The sequence below is a fragment of the Microtus pennsylvanicus genome, chromosome 16 (assembly GCF_037038515.1).
Source record: "Microtus pennsylvanicus isolate mMicPen1 chromosome 16, mMicPen1.hap1, whole genome shotgun sequence".
Taxonomy (NCBI): domain Eukaryota; kingdom Metazoa; phylum Chordata; class Mammalia; order Rodentia; family Cricetidae; genus Microtus; species Microtus pennsylvanicus.
The window spans coordinates 26,015,063-26,032,086 of record NC_134594.1 but is presented as its reverse complement, the minus strand read 5'-3'; the positions used below and the strand labels follow the sequence as shown (position 1 = coordinate 26,032,086).

At 46.1% G+C, this 17,024-nt stretch overlaps 1 protein-coding gene across 1 annotated transcript; it reads right to left on the bottom strand.

Moving 5' to 3' along the window:
* Positions 1 to 1,479: 1,479 nt before the first annotated feature.
* Stoml3 (stomatin like 3) lies at positions 1,480 to 15,873 on the bottom strand. Its single transcript, XM_075950595.1, has 7 exons — positions 15,749 to 15,873; positions 9,673 to 9,776; positions 9,524 to 9,596; positions 6,443 to 6,525; positions 5,044 to 5,247; positions 4,418 to 4,552; positions 1,480 to 2,468 (listed from the first exon to the last, which is right to left on the bottom strand). The coding sequence occupies exons 1-7, from the start codon at positions 15,786 to 15,788 to the stop codon at positions 2,244 to 2,246; spliced, it is 864 nt and encodes a 287-aa protein (XP_075806710.1). The 5' UTR covers positions 15,789 to 15,873; the 3' UTR covers positions 1,480 to 2,243.
* Between the last annotated feature and the right edge of the window lie 1,151 nt (positions 15,874 to 17,024).

Sequence of the window (17,024 nt, the reverse complement as noted above, 5' to 3'; positions counted from 1 at the left end):
TGAGGGTTTTAGCCCGCCCGCTGAGCACTGGCAGTCACCTCTCTTCTCCCTGACAGCAGGCTCCTGTTCGCTTCTTTCTTCCTTCTATTCCCTTCACCAGGTATTTGGAAACAGCCCTGAGAAACATACTGACTACTGAGTCAAAACTGTTACATACATCTTTGTCTGCCTTCTGCTTTTCTTAACCTCCTGCAGACACAGCTGCCTTAACGGTTGTGAGTGTGAGCAACTGGTAGACATCTGGCTGGAGGGGACCGTGTTGTTCAGCCCAGATGCTACCAGCAAGGTGCACCCGGGAAAGGTACAATTCAAATTCACACACACACACACAAAAATTATTCCACGTTTAGCTACACAAAGCATTCTTGTATAACTGTACAGGCTGCTACCAAGAGTCAGAACAACTCAGATTTCACACAACACATTGCCTTGTTGTGAATTTTGTTCACTTGTCCATTTCATATCTTGTAACCCTACCTGGGGCAGCTCAGCTATTGGCCATCTCCCTAGAATGAGAAATGCACATACCCCCTCATTTAATTTTGGGGTTGCTTTTGCTGGCTCCCGACACACACACACACACACACACACACACACACACACACACACAATAGTGGTGGCTAAAGCTAGGGCCACACACATGCTAAGCAAATGCTCTACCAACAAGATTATTTTCTCAATAATCCGGCCCCACTTCTGATGCATCAGTGGGCCGCTGTTCAATTCTTTGGGGACACAAGAACCCAGAACCCCTGCGGGGGGTACCTAAGAAGCCGAAATATCAGAGGGTAGCTGGTAAGGCAAAGGACTTGGCTGACAAGGGTTCTTTGCCCTCTTCAAGAGTGATGCAATCCATGGCTGTGCCTCCCGGGAGGCATCGCAGGAGAGAGGTTACTTGCCATTTCCCTTCCTCTCCCCCAGAGAAAGGACCTTACCCTAGTCCCAGTGGAGGGGGTGGGGGTGTTTTGAATGCCATCCTGGCAGTCTACACTCTGCGATTCTTCTACAGCCTCGTTATCACCAAGCACACTTATTGATCTTCAGAGGGTCTTTGTTTAGTCAGTCATTAGTAAAAGCATAAACTAGAAAATGCACTAAAGAAAAAAAAAATCACCCTTAATGTCATCAAAGCCAGAGTCACTTGAATCTGCAGGAGGCTCTTTTGTCTGTTTTGTTTCATTTTGTTTTAAGATAAGCTCTCACTATGTAGCTCCAGCTGTCCTGAACTTTCTATGTAGGCCAGGCCAACCTCCAAGTCACAGAGATCCTCCTGCCTCTGCCTCTAGAGTGCTGGGATTAAGGGCCTAGTCTATGTAGCGAGTTTCAGATCCACCAGCATGACATAGTGAGTACCAAAACCAAATAAATAGGTATGTGAAATAAAATAAAATAGACCTCATTTCTCAAAACTAATCCCAAAAAAGAAAATCACATCTCGGCAATGAAATGAACTCCACCGACGCAATCTTTAAACCATGCTCACTTTCTATGACTTTCTTTATTCACAACAAGTTGTTGGAGTTGGGGAGAGAATACAAACAGCTCTTAATCACTATGGCTCTTGGGACTCGCGGAGTGAAAACATGCGGCTCACGGAATGGCCTCCCCAGTGGTTACAGATGTTCTGGCTAATACGAAAATTACCCTGTGCTTTTCTGCCTCGCTGCTCCTCTGATGCCGATAAATGCGCATGATGATTAGAACGGCCCAGACCCTAACAGGACATGCAGGGTGTTCGGAGCGCGGGACCTCAGCTGGCACCTTTGCCCTGTGCTCTTGCTGCTACGTCGCAGCTCTCCGTCCAAACTGAGCCTAATTTTCAATCTTGAGGGATTTCCTTATGTCTACTTGATCTACAGCAAGTCATTTTCTTGGAATAACAGTAAATCGCATACATAGCAAAAACGCAGGCCCTGCTTTCCTTTACAAATGACCTAGGGTCCTTCTCCAACACAGCTTAAATCTGAAGTTTTTGCCAGAGTCTCCCACAGTCTCCACCCCATCTGAGAGAAAGGCCCTGCTGGTTGTCAGGGACAACTACTAACTAATCACGTAAGAATATTAAATATTAGTTATGCCTTAGAAAGAAATGTACTGTGCAGCTCTCAGCTTTGTTTTTGTCTGTATAGCTGCCATGTTTCCCCCCGGGAAGCCCGCTAGCTGTGGCCTCTGTCTTTTCTAATGGCTGACCTCTCATGGCACAGAAAGGCCTCTCTAAGCAATAGGCAGTCACTTGGGAGAGCTCAGGCCTTCTTATTGTCGACCTTCTTATTGTCATAGCTGATGCCGCCAATGCCCTCGAGCATGTTCATGGGCAAGGGGAACACGATGGTGGAATTCTTCTCAGTGGCCACGGTGGTCAAGGTCTGTAGGTACCGCAGCTGGAGGGCAATGGGGGACTCGGCCAGTACCATGGAAGCCGACTTCAGGGACTTAGATGCGTTCATTTCTCCCTCGGCCGCAAGGACCTAAAGTGAGAGAAACAAAAGTTGATGACTGCATGGTGTCTGGGGCTTCTTTTTCTGGGTGTGGGTCCCAATTATGCCACTTGTGTCTTCTCCGCTTACTCTCTAAACAAAGACAAGATAGTCACATTCAAGAAGCTGCAAAAAGCAAATGTTCCGGTTAGTTGTGTTTTTTTTTTTTTGTTCCAGTTGAGTTTTTTTTTTTGTTGTTGTTCACTTAACTCAAAGTAGAGTCGTCTGGGAAGAAGGAGCCTTAACTGAGAGATTGCCTCCACTAAACTGCTTGTGGGCACGTCTATGGGGCATTTTCTTGATTAATGATTGATACGGGAGGGCCCTGCCCACTCTGGGCCATGGCATGGCTGGGTAGATGGTCCTGGGTTGTATAAGAAAGCAACCTGAGGAAGCCATGAGGAAGAAATCAGTAAGCGGCACTCCTCCAGGGCCTCGGCATCAGGACCTGCCTTGGCTGAAATGGACCATTCTCTCCTCAAGTTAAATTTGGTTGTGGGGTTTGTCACAGCAACAGAGGCGTGGACTGGGACCCTGGGGCTAAATATTTTACACATTGTTAGCCCTCAAATTTTACTTTCAAGCAGATAAAAGCGGTGCCATTTCAGCCAATGAAAACTTGGCCTGAGAGCATTCAGGAGCCAGCTGGCCCCTGTTGTGGGTGATAGGAACCCATCTCAGGGAGTCAGGCTTGCACAAGCGCTCGTACTTCCTAAGCCGTCTCTCTGACTCTCACTGTATTCTGTCGCCAAATTAGGCTCATTCTCACAGCGCCAGAATTGTTTCTAGTCGCTCAGCTTTTGATCACAGCAGTAACGAGTCCCACCCCGATAACCCTCACTGGGGCTATCTCTGCTAAATTCTGAGGTTACTCAAGAGAAACCCTGGCCAGGGCTCGACTGACCCATCTTGCTTTTTATGTGCCAAAGGAGTCCTACTTAGGAAATGCTGGCACTCAGTAGACAAAACAAGAAAGACCAAGGGTAGAGAAAACCTTCCTTTGCCATAGTTTGGCTTCCTAAGATAGCGTGGGATTCCCCTCTGTATGCTATGAATATGGTTTATTACCATTGGTTATTGAAGAAGCTGCTTTGGCCAATGGCTTAGTAGAGTAAAGCCAGGCAGGAAATCTGAACAGAGATATAGAGAGAAAGTAGGCATAGTAGGAGAGATGCCATGTAGCTGCCAAAGGAGAAAGATGCCAGCCGCCAGCCAGAACCTTACTGGTAGGCTACAACTTTGTGGCAATACACAGAATAATAGAAATGGGTTAATTAAGATGTAAGAGTTAGCTAGAAATATGCCTAAGCTATTGGCAAAACAGTGTTATAATTAATATAAATTCTGTGTTATTATTCAGGTCCGGGTGGCCGGGAAATAAACAGGCAGCCTCTGTTTACTTTAAGAGTCATACTTGAAGATTTCCAGTCTCTGACACCAGTAAATCTATCCATGCAGAACAAAGGTGGCAACAGATTCGTGGACACTCAGGCCCAGCCTGAGTTCTAATTCTCACCTGGCTTGTATTCCGACAATCTTTTAAATTCAGTAACATTTATCCTGCTCTAGTAACAATGTTGAAAACATAAGCGCTACACTGGTCGCTATGGATACGTTAGCTTTATAACGATGGTGGTCCCTGGACGACTCCAGGCTCTGCCTCACAGGATCTGAAAGGCTTTGCTAAGTCACAGTCTCCACAAGACCTGATACATGACCAGTTTCGCTCCCTGCCTTGCCAATCACTCCACACGCAGCAAGCAGAGTCGTAACCTGTTACCAACCTTCCTCAAGGTGTGGCAAACTGCCCACTGTCTTTTAGGGAACTTCTCAGGAGAGATAAATCAGTGGAAATAATCTCTTTCGGAACAATCATTGGGATTCTACCCTCCCCTCGGCTCCATCCTTGTCTGCCACCATGCTAACCCGGTGTTTCTTACCTTGGCTCTGGCTTCCCGGGTGGCCTCAGCCTCGGCTGCCATGGACCTCTGCAGCTGCACAGGAATCCGGACATCTTTGATTTCCACCCTGGCCACGCGGATCCCCCAGAGTTCAGTGGCATCATCAAGCAAGGTCTGTATCCAGAAGAAGAGGCATTGATCAGAAGACATGTGACCCCCCCTCACGTATCTGGTGTGTTTGGTGGGGCTCTCTTCTTTAAACTCATTGGTGACATTTGGGATTGAAATGAATCTCCTGAAGGTTTCGTGAACAAATCTTGAGCTGGGGTTTGAAGTCTGTTGGTAGAGAACTTGCCTAGCAGGCAGAAAGCCCTGGGTTTGATTCCCAGTACCACATAAAACTGGACGTGGTAGTGCCAGCCTGTAATCTCAGCACTCGAGATAAAGGCAGAAGAATTACAAGTTCAAAGTCATCCTCAGCTGGTAGTGAATTCAAGGCCAATCTGAACTCACTCTCTCTCTCTCTCTCTCTCTCTCTCTCTCTCTCTCTCTCTCTCTCTCACTCACTCACTCACACACACACACACACAGACAGAACTAAGAACTATGGATGTTAGTGGTCACTGATCCCCGAGATGCAGGCTCCACGTACTCCGTGTCCTTACCTGGATGCTGTGGGCGATCTCTTCTCGCCCAGATAAGATCTGGGACAAGGTCTGTGTCCCTAAGACGTTTCTCAGAGTGGTTTGCGCCAGCAAAAATGTGGCTTGGTGGACATCATTCACGTTGGCCACCGCTGAGACAGCGCTGTAGATTCTGTAATAGACAACTCCGTCCACTTGGGTGGTCACAGAGTCTCTTGTGAGGATCTGCAGAGCACAGAGTGAAACCACGTGTATCTTACTTTACCGTTAACTGCACGGGTTTGGTCCCTACCTATCCCTGTAGCTTTAATTTAGAGATTTCTTACATCCCATAGGGAAAAGCCCCGCCTTCTCCTTCCAAACAGATTTGCATCCTGTTGTCTACCTGGTGCAGATCCCCTCGGACTAAAGGAGAAGCAATACTTCTTAGGAACCATAGATGGCGCCAGAGACCGTGTTCTATATTCAAGCAAAGCAACTGCGCTCTTGAGAGCCAGCCATCTCTCTTCCCTCCTCTCTCCCTCTCTCCCACCCTTCCCCTCCCTTTCCCTCTCTTTTAAAGATATTTCTGGGAGGACCCTGGGATTAGAACCCGAAAACTGTCCACTGCAGAGCCACAAAAGCCTTCGGAAGCTTTCCAGTAGCGTCTACGATGGCTCGGATCTGAAGCCGGTCCTCCAGGTCTCCTGACAGCCCGCGGCAACTGGTAGGTACCTGGGCCTTGATTGGTTCCCTGCCTGCTTATCGCTCTGGCCATGCCCCATCTTTCCTGCGTTTTCTTTTCTTTCTAGATGCCTTTGGTTATAAGAGGGCAGCTGGAAAGCTTGTCGGTATCATTTCCTCTTCTCTAACACCCAGTTTCTGCTTTGGGTCATTAATGCATACGACTTCAAGAACCATTTGAAGTTCAACTTCAGGCGGGTCCTTGTGTAGCGTCTGTACTGTCCCGGTACGTACACAGAGACACCAAAAGTGAACGGCAAAAGTAAAGTTAAGCGCTCCACTGTTTCTAAAAGCCCCTCTGGGAAGGCTGTGGAGAGTGCAGCCTGACCTCCACAACACACACCACCCCCACCGCTCCACCACCTCCCCCTCCTGCTCCCCACCGCTTTCCACTCAACTTTCCCTGCTGCGCCCCTTGTGTCTCCCTCCGCTAAACAGCTGCCGCCACTTTCCGTCCCGCTTTCCCTACAGCGCTCAGCCCGACTCCACCTGCTGTTCCATTTTTTCAGTGTTTCAGCCCCGTCCTTACGATTCATTCTCATTGGCTAACCGAAGCCACCTGAGCATTTCAAGCAGGTCCGGGGAGATGGGGGTAGGGAGGGGGATGGGGATTAAGTCACCTTCCCCTGGTAGGTTAAAACTAACTATGCCCAGACCATAGGGTTTTGTTTTTAGCAACCCCTGTTTGATCTTGTACCTCTTGTGGAGGAATGTTGCAAGTGACTGTTCGCAGATCGACTTTGACAAACACGTCAATGCAGGGCAGGACCAGGATCAAACCTTTGAAAAAAGAAAACTGATTTAAAATTTGACCTGTTGAAAAGAATGACGAAGACGGTCTTCTACAGGGGTTGAGCATTGCTTTTGTAGTGCTGTATGCATTTCTTGAATCAACACATGCAGCTTTGGTGAAGGTGACTGAATCTGGTCATCTAGTAATTAAAGGAAATGAACTACTTAGGAACCAAGGACCTGCGGCAAAACACTAAGGTCCCCGACACACAAGTCTTTACATTTTCTATTCTTCGGTAATCTACTTCTATTTGACCATTTATTTTTGAGGCTAATTTTAAAAAGGTATCTAGGAAAATGGTTTGCTAACTGGAAAGAGTCAAGTTTGGCTGTGATTATCAGCTCCTGACAACAGCCCCCGCATCACCAACAGTGTTGAAGGAATTAGTTGGTGTTAAAATCTTCCCTCCAGTCTCAGGTTCAGGAAGGAGGCTGAGGTTGGTGAATTACAAGTTCAAGCCCTTCCTGGACTACATAAGGAATCCAAACGCAGCTTGGACAAATTAGAGTTTATTTCAAATACATTTTATATATGTATATATGTATATGCACACACGTACATACTCAAAACATATACATATATACATACACAAAACATACATATATATGTGTTAATGCTTGGCCCTTGGCTAGTACAGTCTTCCAGGGCTCAGAGTCCCTGCAAACAGTGAAACACAGAGCTGAGAACTCACTGTCTCTTTAGCTGTGATGATGTCCCCCCGTGTGATCATTTCTGTTTCTGAGTAGTAAGTCCTGGACTTGGAGCAGGCCAAGAAAGGGCAAAGTAAAAACCCATCTAGGTCCCCAGCTTTACCCCAGAGGCGTTCGCTCTTTACAGGGATCACAGCTATAAGACAGGACAGCAAGGTTTGGACAGGGAGCCATTTCCATAATCAGGGCGTCTTTGTGTTACCGCGTTTGCTTTCAAGGCAGAAATCAGCTTTTAGTCTGAGTGAAGAGCCCACTACATGGACTGAGTACACGGTGGTTTTGGGCATTTGTTCATATTATTTCAAGCTTTACTTTTTTCTCTAAATTATCTTGAATCCTGAGAACTACCTTGAGTTCAGTGTCAGCCAACCCAGCCATGTCTTGGACCGCTCACCCATCCCTCCTGAGCTTTACCGATGACACAGAAGATGTGGTGAAGCTGAAGCACAGGTCACCATGACAACAAATTAAGTACCAAGCATCATGTCAAGCACAACACAAAGTGCTGGATATGACTGCTCTTCTCGTTAACACTTTTATTACTAAAGGATCATTTGCCATTTTCAAAGGCCTTAGCAATTTGGCTTGCTTCCCACTGGCCCTCATGATGTTCTGAGGTAAACCGTTAGCCCCAGAGACATGCGTGACGGGGGTTATTATCCTGGGACTCTCAGCCGAGAAATCTTTTGGGAGAATTCATTTAAGAAGAACACATTCTCCTCCTGAGTTCTCCAAGTCGTGGCTATTCTGCCTCTCTCCCTGCTCTAGGTTTACTTATTTATTATTCGTTTGTTTGTTTTGTTTGGTTTTTCAAGACAGGGTTTCTCTGTATAACAGCTCTGGCTGCCCTGAATCTTGCTCTGTAGACCAGGCTGGCCTTAAACTCACAGAGATCTGCCTGCTTCTGCTTCTGCCTCTGCCTCCCAAGTGCTGGGATTAAAGGTGTGCACCACACCTCCGGGCTCTAGTTTCACTTTAATATAACCTTGGACCCATTGATGGGGAGTGTGACGGAAGAGAGGGCTTAGTGACTCTTCATTGGCAGAGTCTCTAACACTGGTGTCTTGACACATGTATAAAAACATCCACAAGAAGTGATGCTTGTCTAACACTGGTGTCTTGACACATGTATAAAGGCATCCACAAGAAGTGATGCTTGTCTAACACTGGTGTCTTGACACATGTATAAAGGCATCCACAAGAAGTGATGCTTGTCTTCTTCTCTTAGGTTGGTTATGAAGTTAGACAACCGTTGAGCCATCTGAAGGTCAAGGCTCATTCACAAAATTATCCTGGGAAGTTTCTCATTTTTTTTAATGTAACGTAAAAGAGCACACAGTGTTGTTGATTCGTGGTCAGGTAGAGTCTCACCGCGCATATAAAGCTCCTGTTCCCCCAACCCAGATATTACAGTGTGGATGTAGATAAAACAGCCTCCCTCAAAGTATAGGAGCTGGGCAGAAAGCAAATGCTATCAGGGAAATAAGGCTAATGGCCACTATCCTTCCTAACCATAATATTAATCATACGAAATTGTCATTGTTATACATCAAAACAAGTGCAAGCAATCTGTGATCGAAGAGAAGCTGTGACTCATGTTCAGGGCTCCTTACTATTCAACACCTCCCGTCTGCTCCTTCAACCAGAACGTCACCTTATAATCTGAACAGTTGGTAACCGATTTTACTTCCCAGAGTTGTAGAGAGTGTGGAGGGAAATGCTGCACCTGGAACTGGATGCTGGGAATCTCCTGTTTACTGCCAGCCATTGGGATACTCACTGATAAGTCATTAAATCTATACTGGCCTCAAGGTGTTCATTCTCAAAACTAGAGGATTCCACCCAGGGAATCACATCTGACTTTCAACTCCTCCCCCATTATTCATCAGCTCACCACAAGAGGGATATTTATATATCTATGTGGTGTGTGTGTGTGTACATGTGCACATGTGTGTAGCCCTTTCCAAAGATAATAAAAATCCAGCTCCTTGAACAGTCCACATGCCCATTCACTTTCTTCCTTCACTCCCTGGACCTGGCTCTTCACAGCCCTGATCCTAAATGGCATCCAATCAATGTTACCCATTCACTGGACTACTCGGGAGTGAGTTATGAGGCAGAGGTTCAGATTTCATAATGCTTTAACTGGCAGTCTCTCCCAATGGACCGACATCATCCGCTGCCTGAGAAATAAGGTCTCCAGCTTTCTGTGTTTTCTCCTTGGACATTCCCTAGATCCCATGGCTGGTGGTAACAGACATCCGCAGTCTCCTACCTGGTCCCTTGGCTTTGTCAGCTTGGATGCGTCCCAGTCGGAAGACAACAGCACGCTCATACTCCTTAATGATCTGAAAGATTAAGGGAGACGCTTCAGTCTTCCCGTCAGTCCGCAGGGAGACACCCACTTCTTTCCCAGGGCCTTACCTTCAAGCACATCCATATGGAGATGGGGAAGGTGATGAGCATTAGTAGCAAGGAAAGGAAAAACAGAATCCAGCCACACACACCAAGCCGGTTTTTGTTGATGCCTGGGAAGTGAGAAAGGGGTAAGTTTGTAGTGCAAGTGATTCTTAGCAAAGCTATCAGGCAGGGTAGGTGAGGAGGGACTAGGTCCTGACACTGCCTCCGCCTGACAGGATGGAAGAGCAAACCTAACTCCATTCACACTGTGAGTATAGTTACAAACAGTTGTGTGCACACCACACCACACACACATACCACATACACACATGCAGTAACTCAAAATTTTTTTATGGGGAGGTGCTTAGAAATTAAAATCGATCTTCCCTTCCAAGAACTCTCCCGACAATCAGCAGTGATAATCATCATTATGTTTTTGTAAGGCCAGCATGGTTTATCATTATCCAAACAGGAAAAGATGCCTTGGAATATGTCCATGAACCACTCACACCAGGGTTAGCAGATTCATGGGTTCCTTGAAGTCTCCACATGAAATTCAAAACAAGTCCTGAGAAGGGCAGGGAGGCGCTATCATCCCTCGGGAGGACAATGCTGAGCATGAGGGAAAACATCGGAGAACCCCTGGGTGTGAGTTTCTGAGCAAGGTTTCTCGTGTGCCGACTCCGGAGATTTACACAGCCCGTTCCAAAAGAGACTGCGTCTTCTCTTCATCAGTAAGATAGGGATTGAAGTTACCTACTTTGGAAGACCTGATAAATGATAATGCATGCATTAGTGTGTATGTCTGTGTCTGCATGTGTGCCTCTGTCTATCTACCTGTGTGTGTGTATGTATGTTGTCTGTATCTGTATGAGTGTGCACATTTGTGTGTCCGTATCTGTGTGTGTGTGTATATGTGTGTGTGTGTATCTGTATGTGTGTGTCTCTGTGTGTATCGTATTATTCCTGCTTACAAGTGATAGAACATTTAGGGACTTATCAAACTGCTTTGTAATAAGAGGAAGCTTATTTTAAGTCCTCCTTCAACAACTCAACATTTTGAAGCTTTAGTCACATCAATCATAATTTCTTGTTCATAAAATGTGCAAGTCTGGCCAATCTTTTCATGTCAGAATTCTTTTTAGTAGTCCTTTTACCTCCTCTGAGTCCTTTGTCTGTTCTCTTTGTCTAGACAGTCACCTCCAGTTTCCTCTTCCAGTCCCTTCCATTTGAGGCACATTTTCCACTGCAGCCTTAGAACTAACTGTGCTTGCTAGATGCACCACCCTGGCAATCCCAGCCACGCCCCTGCCCAGGTTAGAAGCTCAGGTCATCACTGACTCCTCCTTATCTGTCTACTAAAGTCACTCTGGAACTTCTACTCGTACACACACACACACACACACACACACACACAGAGAGAGAGAGAGAGAGAGAGAGAGAGAGAGAGAGAGAGAGAGAGAGAAATGTAATCAAGGTTTTAAACATTGGGTGTTTATATGCTCACAGAATCATTACTACATCCTATTTGCTAGTGATTATTTTTAGTATTAATACAGTCTGTACATGTGTTCTCACTGGAAAAAAATATCAAAGCTTCAGACTTAAGCTCCCCTTTAACTACTTCCTTCTCAGTTCCACATTTATATAGAGAAGGAAAATAATCGTCACCAATTTATGTCTGTCTTTAAAGGTCAATTCCCAGGAATCTACATACATATATTTGTCGCTAGGAGTGACAATCTGGTCTCCTACCAACCTTAGACAGGCAGCTTCCTGTGGTGTGTGTTGGAAACAGTGGTTTCCTGTGCTGTTTGCCTCAGCGTTCACAAGATTCTTATTTTTTTGTACAGTCTGCCCACTGTCCCTTCCGAGCTAAACATTTAAGTCCTATGCCCATTGTTGTTTTATACCTCGTTTTAATTTTTTTTAATTGCATAAAGACTGGAGATCCAAACAAAGAACTAAGATCCCACTCACTCTGAAATGGAAAAGTCAAGGCTTGCCCTACCGGCTCAGAAAGAAAACCATCAAAGGTCATTAGCAGAACGAGCCCAGGGGCAGACAGGTCATGAGCAGAGCTGGAAAGCCAGGCCTTGGGTCGGGGGTGGCCACGTGTTCTAATCAAGACAACTGTACCCCACAGAGATGCCGGTATTCGCTTGATCTGCTCCCACATCAGCAACCTCCAGGATCCCAACAGCTGGCTGGGTGGAGTTGCCAGTACAGAAAGGAACTCTGAGTACCACAGGTGGGGTGGTGAGACCCTGACAATTGTCCATGGTTTTGTGTGTGTGTGTGTGTGTGTGTGTGAGCATGTGTACGTCCATGTGTGTGCAAATGCATGTGTCTGTGCGTGCAAAGGTGGATGCTTGGTGCCTTCATCTATTAGTCTGTCCTTAGTTTTTGAGATGGTCTCTCATTGAATCTAGAGCTAGCCATTTCGGTAATGCTGGCTGGCCAGCGGCTCTGGTCCCCAGGAATCTTCCAGTCTTTGCCTCCTTCTCATTGGCACTGAGGTTGGGATAATGGACACATTCAGTATCGTTACCAGGCATTTCCATGGGTTCTGGACTTCTAAACTCATGCCCTCATGATTGTACACCAAGCGTTTTACCTCCTGAACCATCTTCCCTGTCTCTAGCTTTTAGTAAATTAAAGAGATAGATAGACAGACAGAGGCACAGCAAGAGACACAGAGAGAGAGATGGAGAGGAGGAAGAAGGGGAGGAGAAAGAAGAAGAGGAGAAGGAGGAGAAGAAGAAAAGGAAGCAAAAGAAAAGTTGTTTATAACTGTCCATTTAAAATTGCGCAAAGTCGTTCATGCTGATAATACAAGCGTGTGCGCAGATGAACCAGGACAGTGAGTTCACGTCCATCCTAGGCTACACAGCAGCACCCATCTCAGTAGTAACAACAAAAGAACCAGAGCAGGTCAGTGATGAACCCTAGGAGATCCCCTCCTTATGCACCCCTCCCTCCAGAGGCCTGGCTCCACGATTCATGAAAAAGATCCAATGTAGCAGCGGCACCCCAGTTTGGGACTCATGAGGCTCTCGGGTCCACTGTGGGTTTTAGCTGCTTCCTGTGTCTTCCCTGGGAATGTTTAGCACTCTGGAGGGGTGTTCCATTCCTGGCTCCCCCCCCCCCTGGGTCCCAGTAGAAGCCAGTGAGTGAGTGGATGGTCCCCTCGAACCCACTTTGAAGTCTCAGAATGATGCTCCACCACGGGTTAGCCTTATGGGTCTATTTGGAAGCGCGCGTCAGAAATAATGATCCATCAGAGAGACTCTCTCACGAGACCTAATTAGGCCAAGAACCATAAGCCAATGCATTTTCTCCTTCATGTTTCTGCCTTCCTGTATACCCGACCCCACATTATTATGAGAAAATACAGAGGAAACGATGTCCTTGCATCTTTCTGCGCTGCCCCCACCCCCCGCCCATGCTTCCAGGGCGCGCTCTCTCTAAAATGACAGCACTGCCCACAAGCACAGGTATTTTGTCCTTCAAATTTATCTCCAGATGACCTCACAACAGTTCCATGTATACCAGTGTATAGCAGACACCCTGACAGACAGACACATGATATTCTATTTTTGCATACATTTTGTGAGTTAGTTGTGGACAGCCTCACGCATCCTAGGATGGATCCAAACTAATATGTGACTGGAGATGACTTTGAACTTCTGATCCTCCTGCTTCCTCCTCCCCAGTGCTGGCATTACTGGTGCATACCCTTGTCTGTGCTGAGGATTTAACCCAGTATGTTTCTGTGCAAGCTCTCTACAGCTTGAGCTGTGTGTTCAACCCATGCGCATATGTTTTTACAGTTTATAAAAGTACTTGAGAATCATTATAAAATGATAGAAACCTAAAAAATATTATGGCATAAAATCCTTCGGTCAGTGGGCTCCTAAGTGGTACAAATAGAAGCATAAAAAGAATTCTGGAAGAAAATTAAAGCAAATGTCTCCGAGTGGTGGAATCATAGTGGTTCTGAGGTTTGGTTTTTTTAAATGTTTTGATGTTCTATGAATATTTTGTTTATGTTTGCCTTCATGGCAATGCAGGGCTATGCAATGCTTGAGAAGGCCAGAAGGGGGCGTCAGATCCCAATAACTGGAGTTACAGATACTTGTAAACCACCATGTGGGCGCTGAGAATTGAACTGAGCTTCTCTGCAAGAGCAGAGACGGTTGATCCATCTCACCAGCCCCTGACTCTACACACTATTGCTGGGAGGTCTGCACACTAGATCCTGACTGTATTGGAGTTGGAGCAGAAGGGCAAACAGCCTCTCAGGCTCAGAAGATCCACATTGCACCTCTCATACATTTCAACAGCACGGGAAACACAAGCCCCAAAAATGTTTAATATGTTCTTCAAGAATATAAGTTTATCGTTCGACTAAAAAGTCCAAACCACAAAAGCCACTCTCTAAGATGCCTCACTGATGAAACAGCATCAATCACGCCCTCGGCTCAGGTGCTGTCTGCCCCTGCTAAAGTGGAAACCAATAATCCTCGCAGAACCACTTGGTTAGGTGAGGCCCGCCCGGCATGACACACACTTACAATAGGAACAGTCCGAGGCTGAAGCAGGAAAATGACCAACCTGAGCTATATGGTGTAAAGTGAAGTTCCCACCCCTTCCCCCAAAAAGCAACATAAGGCTGATCAGTTGGTTGGACTTTCTTAATTGGGGAGTTTCTAAGTCTAGAATTTGTAGGTGCAGAAGCAAAATTCACACAAGGTTCCTTCATCTCCTGATCACCCCTTTATAGCCCGCCTCTCTGTCCCAACATCATGTGAACATCAGGCTAGTCTTTTTGGAAGGAGTCCACTTAAGAGACTGGCAGCTTCCACCTCCACCCCACTGTACCCTTTCTGACGTCCCCACCAGCGTACTTAGGGAACGTCTTGATTCAGGGATTTCTTTTTTTTTTTCTATGAAAACTCCATAAACCATTTCCACAGTGGAACATATTGTTTGGGACAGCTACACACTATGCTCCTCGGCCACAGTCACTCATATTTGGCTCAAAAAATAAGCTATCTCTTATTCTTTTTGAGATGAGAGTTGTGCTTTTTTTATTGACAATACAAGAGACCTTGTCTCTTAAAATAAAAGAACATGGTGGTTGCATCCCTGCAATCCCGACACTTAGGAGGCGTAGGCAGGAAGTTCAGGGGTACCCTCAGCTACCAGGTTGTTGAGATCAACAACCTGGATGACGAGAGAAGAACTATTCTCGAATTTTCAAATGATATTTAGTACTTTAGGCTATCAGTATTGCTATGCCTACGTCAAGAAACAAGATCATTTTCCAATTCGGTTAAATGTCTATTTTTCTTTTCTGAATTAGGAGCGCTAAAGGCTTTCACCTTGAAATATGGTTTTGGCAGCTGAAGGTTACAGAGCTTAGTTTAAATCCCACGCACAGACACACTCCCTGCCTCCACATCACCACCGTCACTTTTCAGCCAGCTCCCAAACGCTCCAAGACCCAGTCCTTTGTATGTAAAATAATAGTCAAGATTTCCTCTATGAATGTCAGGCCTGAGAAGATAACAAGAACCAGCCTCTTCCCAATTCATCGCAGTCATTAGTACGAAGCATAGTTTGGTACTTATGGGCTAAGTCTTACTCTTTCATCTTCTCTCCATTTATCTGAAGTTATGCACTTTAAGCTAACTTTTTTCCTTAGGCATAGCATCATCATATATGTTTGAAGATGAAGGAAAAGTCAGCCTCTATCATATCTTGGCTCTGTAAAGTGAAGAAAGCATTATAAAGATAAACAAATGACTATTTGATCACAAAGGGAGCCAAGGCGAGTTATAGACCACCATTCAAAAACCAAACAAAACCAGAGCAAATACAAAACAAGCAGTTTTAAGTGAAATTGAAGGCCCCGCCCCTCTTTGAGATGGGGTCTAGTCTTGAACTCATAGCAATTCTCCTGCCTCAGTCTCCAGGCATGCCCAGCTGAAGTCAGTCTCGGTAGGTATACCCGTGACACATCCCACCCCTCCAGGGCTCCAACACCTGCTCTGAATGACACGTGTGGACATCCGGAGAGGAGGAAGGAACCTACCCACTAAGCTGTTCTTATCCAGTTTCTCGGGTGAATCCATCTCATTCTTGAGATGCTTTCAGATCTGGCAGATGGTCCTGGGTCTGGATGCAAGCGAGACTGCAGGCTTAAGCTGAGCGGTGTGTGGAGCGAGAGCCAGAGCAAGGGAGGCTCCCTCCCCTTGGCACACACCCTGAGGAGTGGTAACCCTGGTGCGAGAAGCCTAGAAACATAAACAAAACACCTTCCCTGGCTTCACTCTGTCTTTGTTCAAAAAAGAAACGGTAAAAAGCAGAGAGCTTCAGAAAAGATATGTCATGTGACCCTGTATCATTTACTTACTCTAAAACATGGCTAGGCCCCTTGTGGAGCTCATTGTCTGACATAGAAGGATGTCTGCGCTCACGAATTATAATGCAATAATGCAACCTAATTCGTCCAACACATTGCAGTGAGAACACTTTCAAATGCAAACCTAATCCGGTCGCATCCTTAAGATAACCCAAGTGCTAACTGAGGGACAGTTGAGGCGAAAGTCATCAAGTCATAGATGTCCCAGGCAAAGTTTGAAACCACTGGCCAGTCCTTCCCTTCCCTGGCATTCCCCTCTCCCCATGCATCCATCAATCACTTTAAGGCTTTTAGGTGTTTGTTTTCAGATAGGATTTCATTCTAACTCAGGATGGCTTTGAACTCCTAGGAATCCTCCTGCCTCAGTACCTCGCCTCCCCCCTTGCCCTAGTGCCAAGATTGCAGGCAGGAGCCAGCACTCAGCTTTCTAAGCAGCCTCTTGCCTCAGGGCCTTTGTACTGAGAGCTCCACAAACAATGCTTGACTTCTGTTTTCTTTTTCTTCTAGACCAGCCCGGTTTAGCTTGCTACCTGCTTCCTTTAAGTAAACTGCTATGTCCCTTCCTTCCTGTATCATCTCTGGGCACTTTTGTGCCACCTCAGTAGTGAGTGGTTGTGACTGAACCTACATGGGCTGTAGAACTTTCAGTATTTTATGCCCCTTTAAAGGAAAGCATGCAGGCCTGTGCCTGATACCACATTTTTATATGGAGAGTAAGTAGGTTATTCCCCATCACACCCAGAGTGTCTGGAGCATCCCGGACAAGAGCTGATGTTCAACAGATGTTTGTCCAGTGGATAAATAAGTAAGGGAAGGATGCTAAAAGTTCCTAGGAGGCAAAGCTCTTTCTCAGATGCAGAGCTTCAGCTTCCTGGCTGTGCAGCTCAGAGACTCATTCATTCATGTCTTTGTCTTTGTCAGCGTTGCCTTGATTAGTGATTGGTGT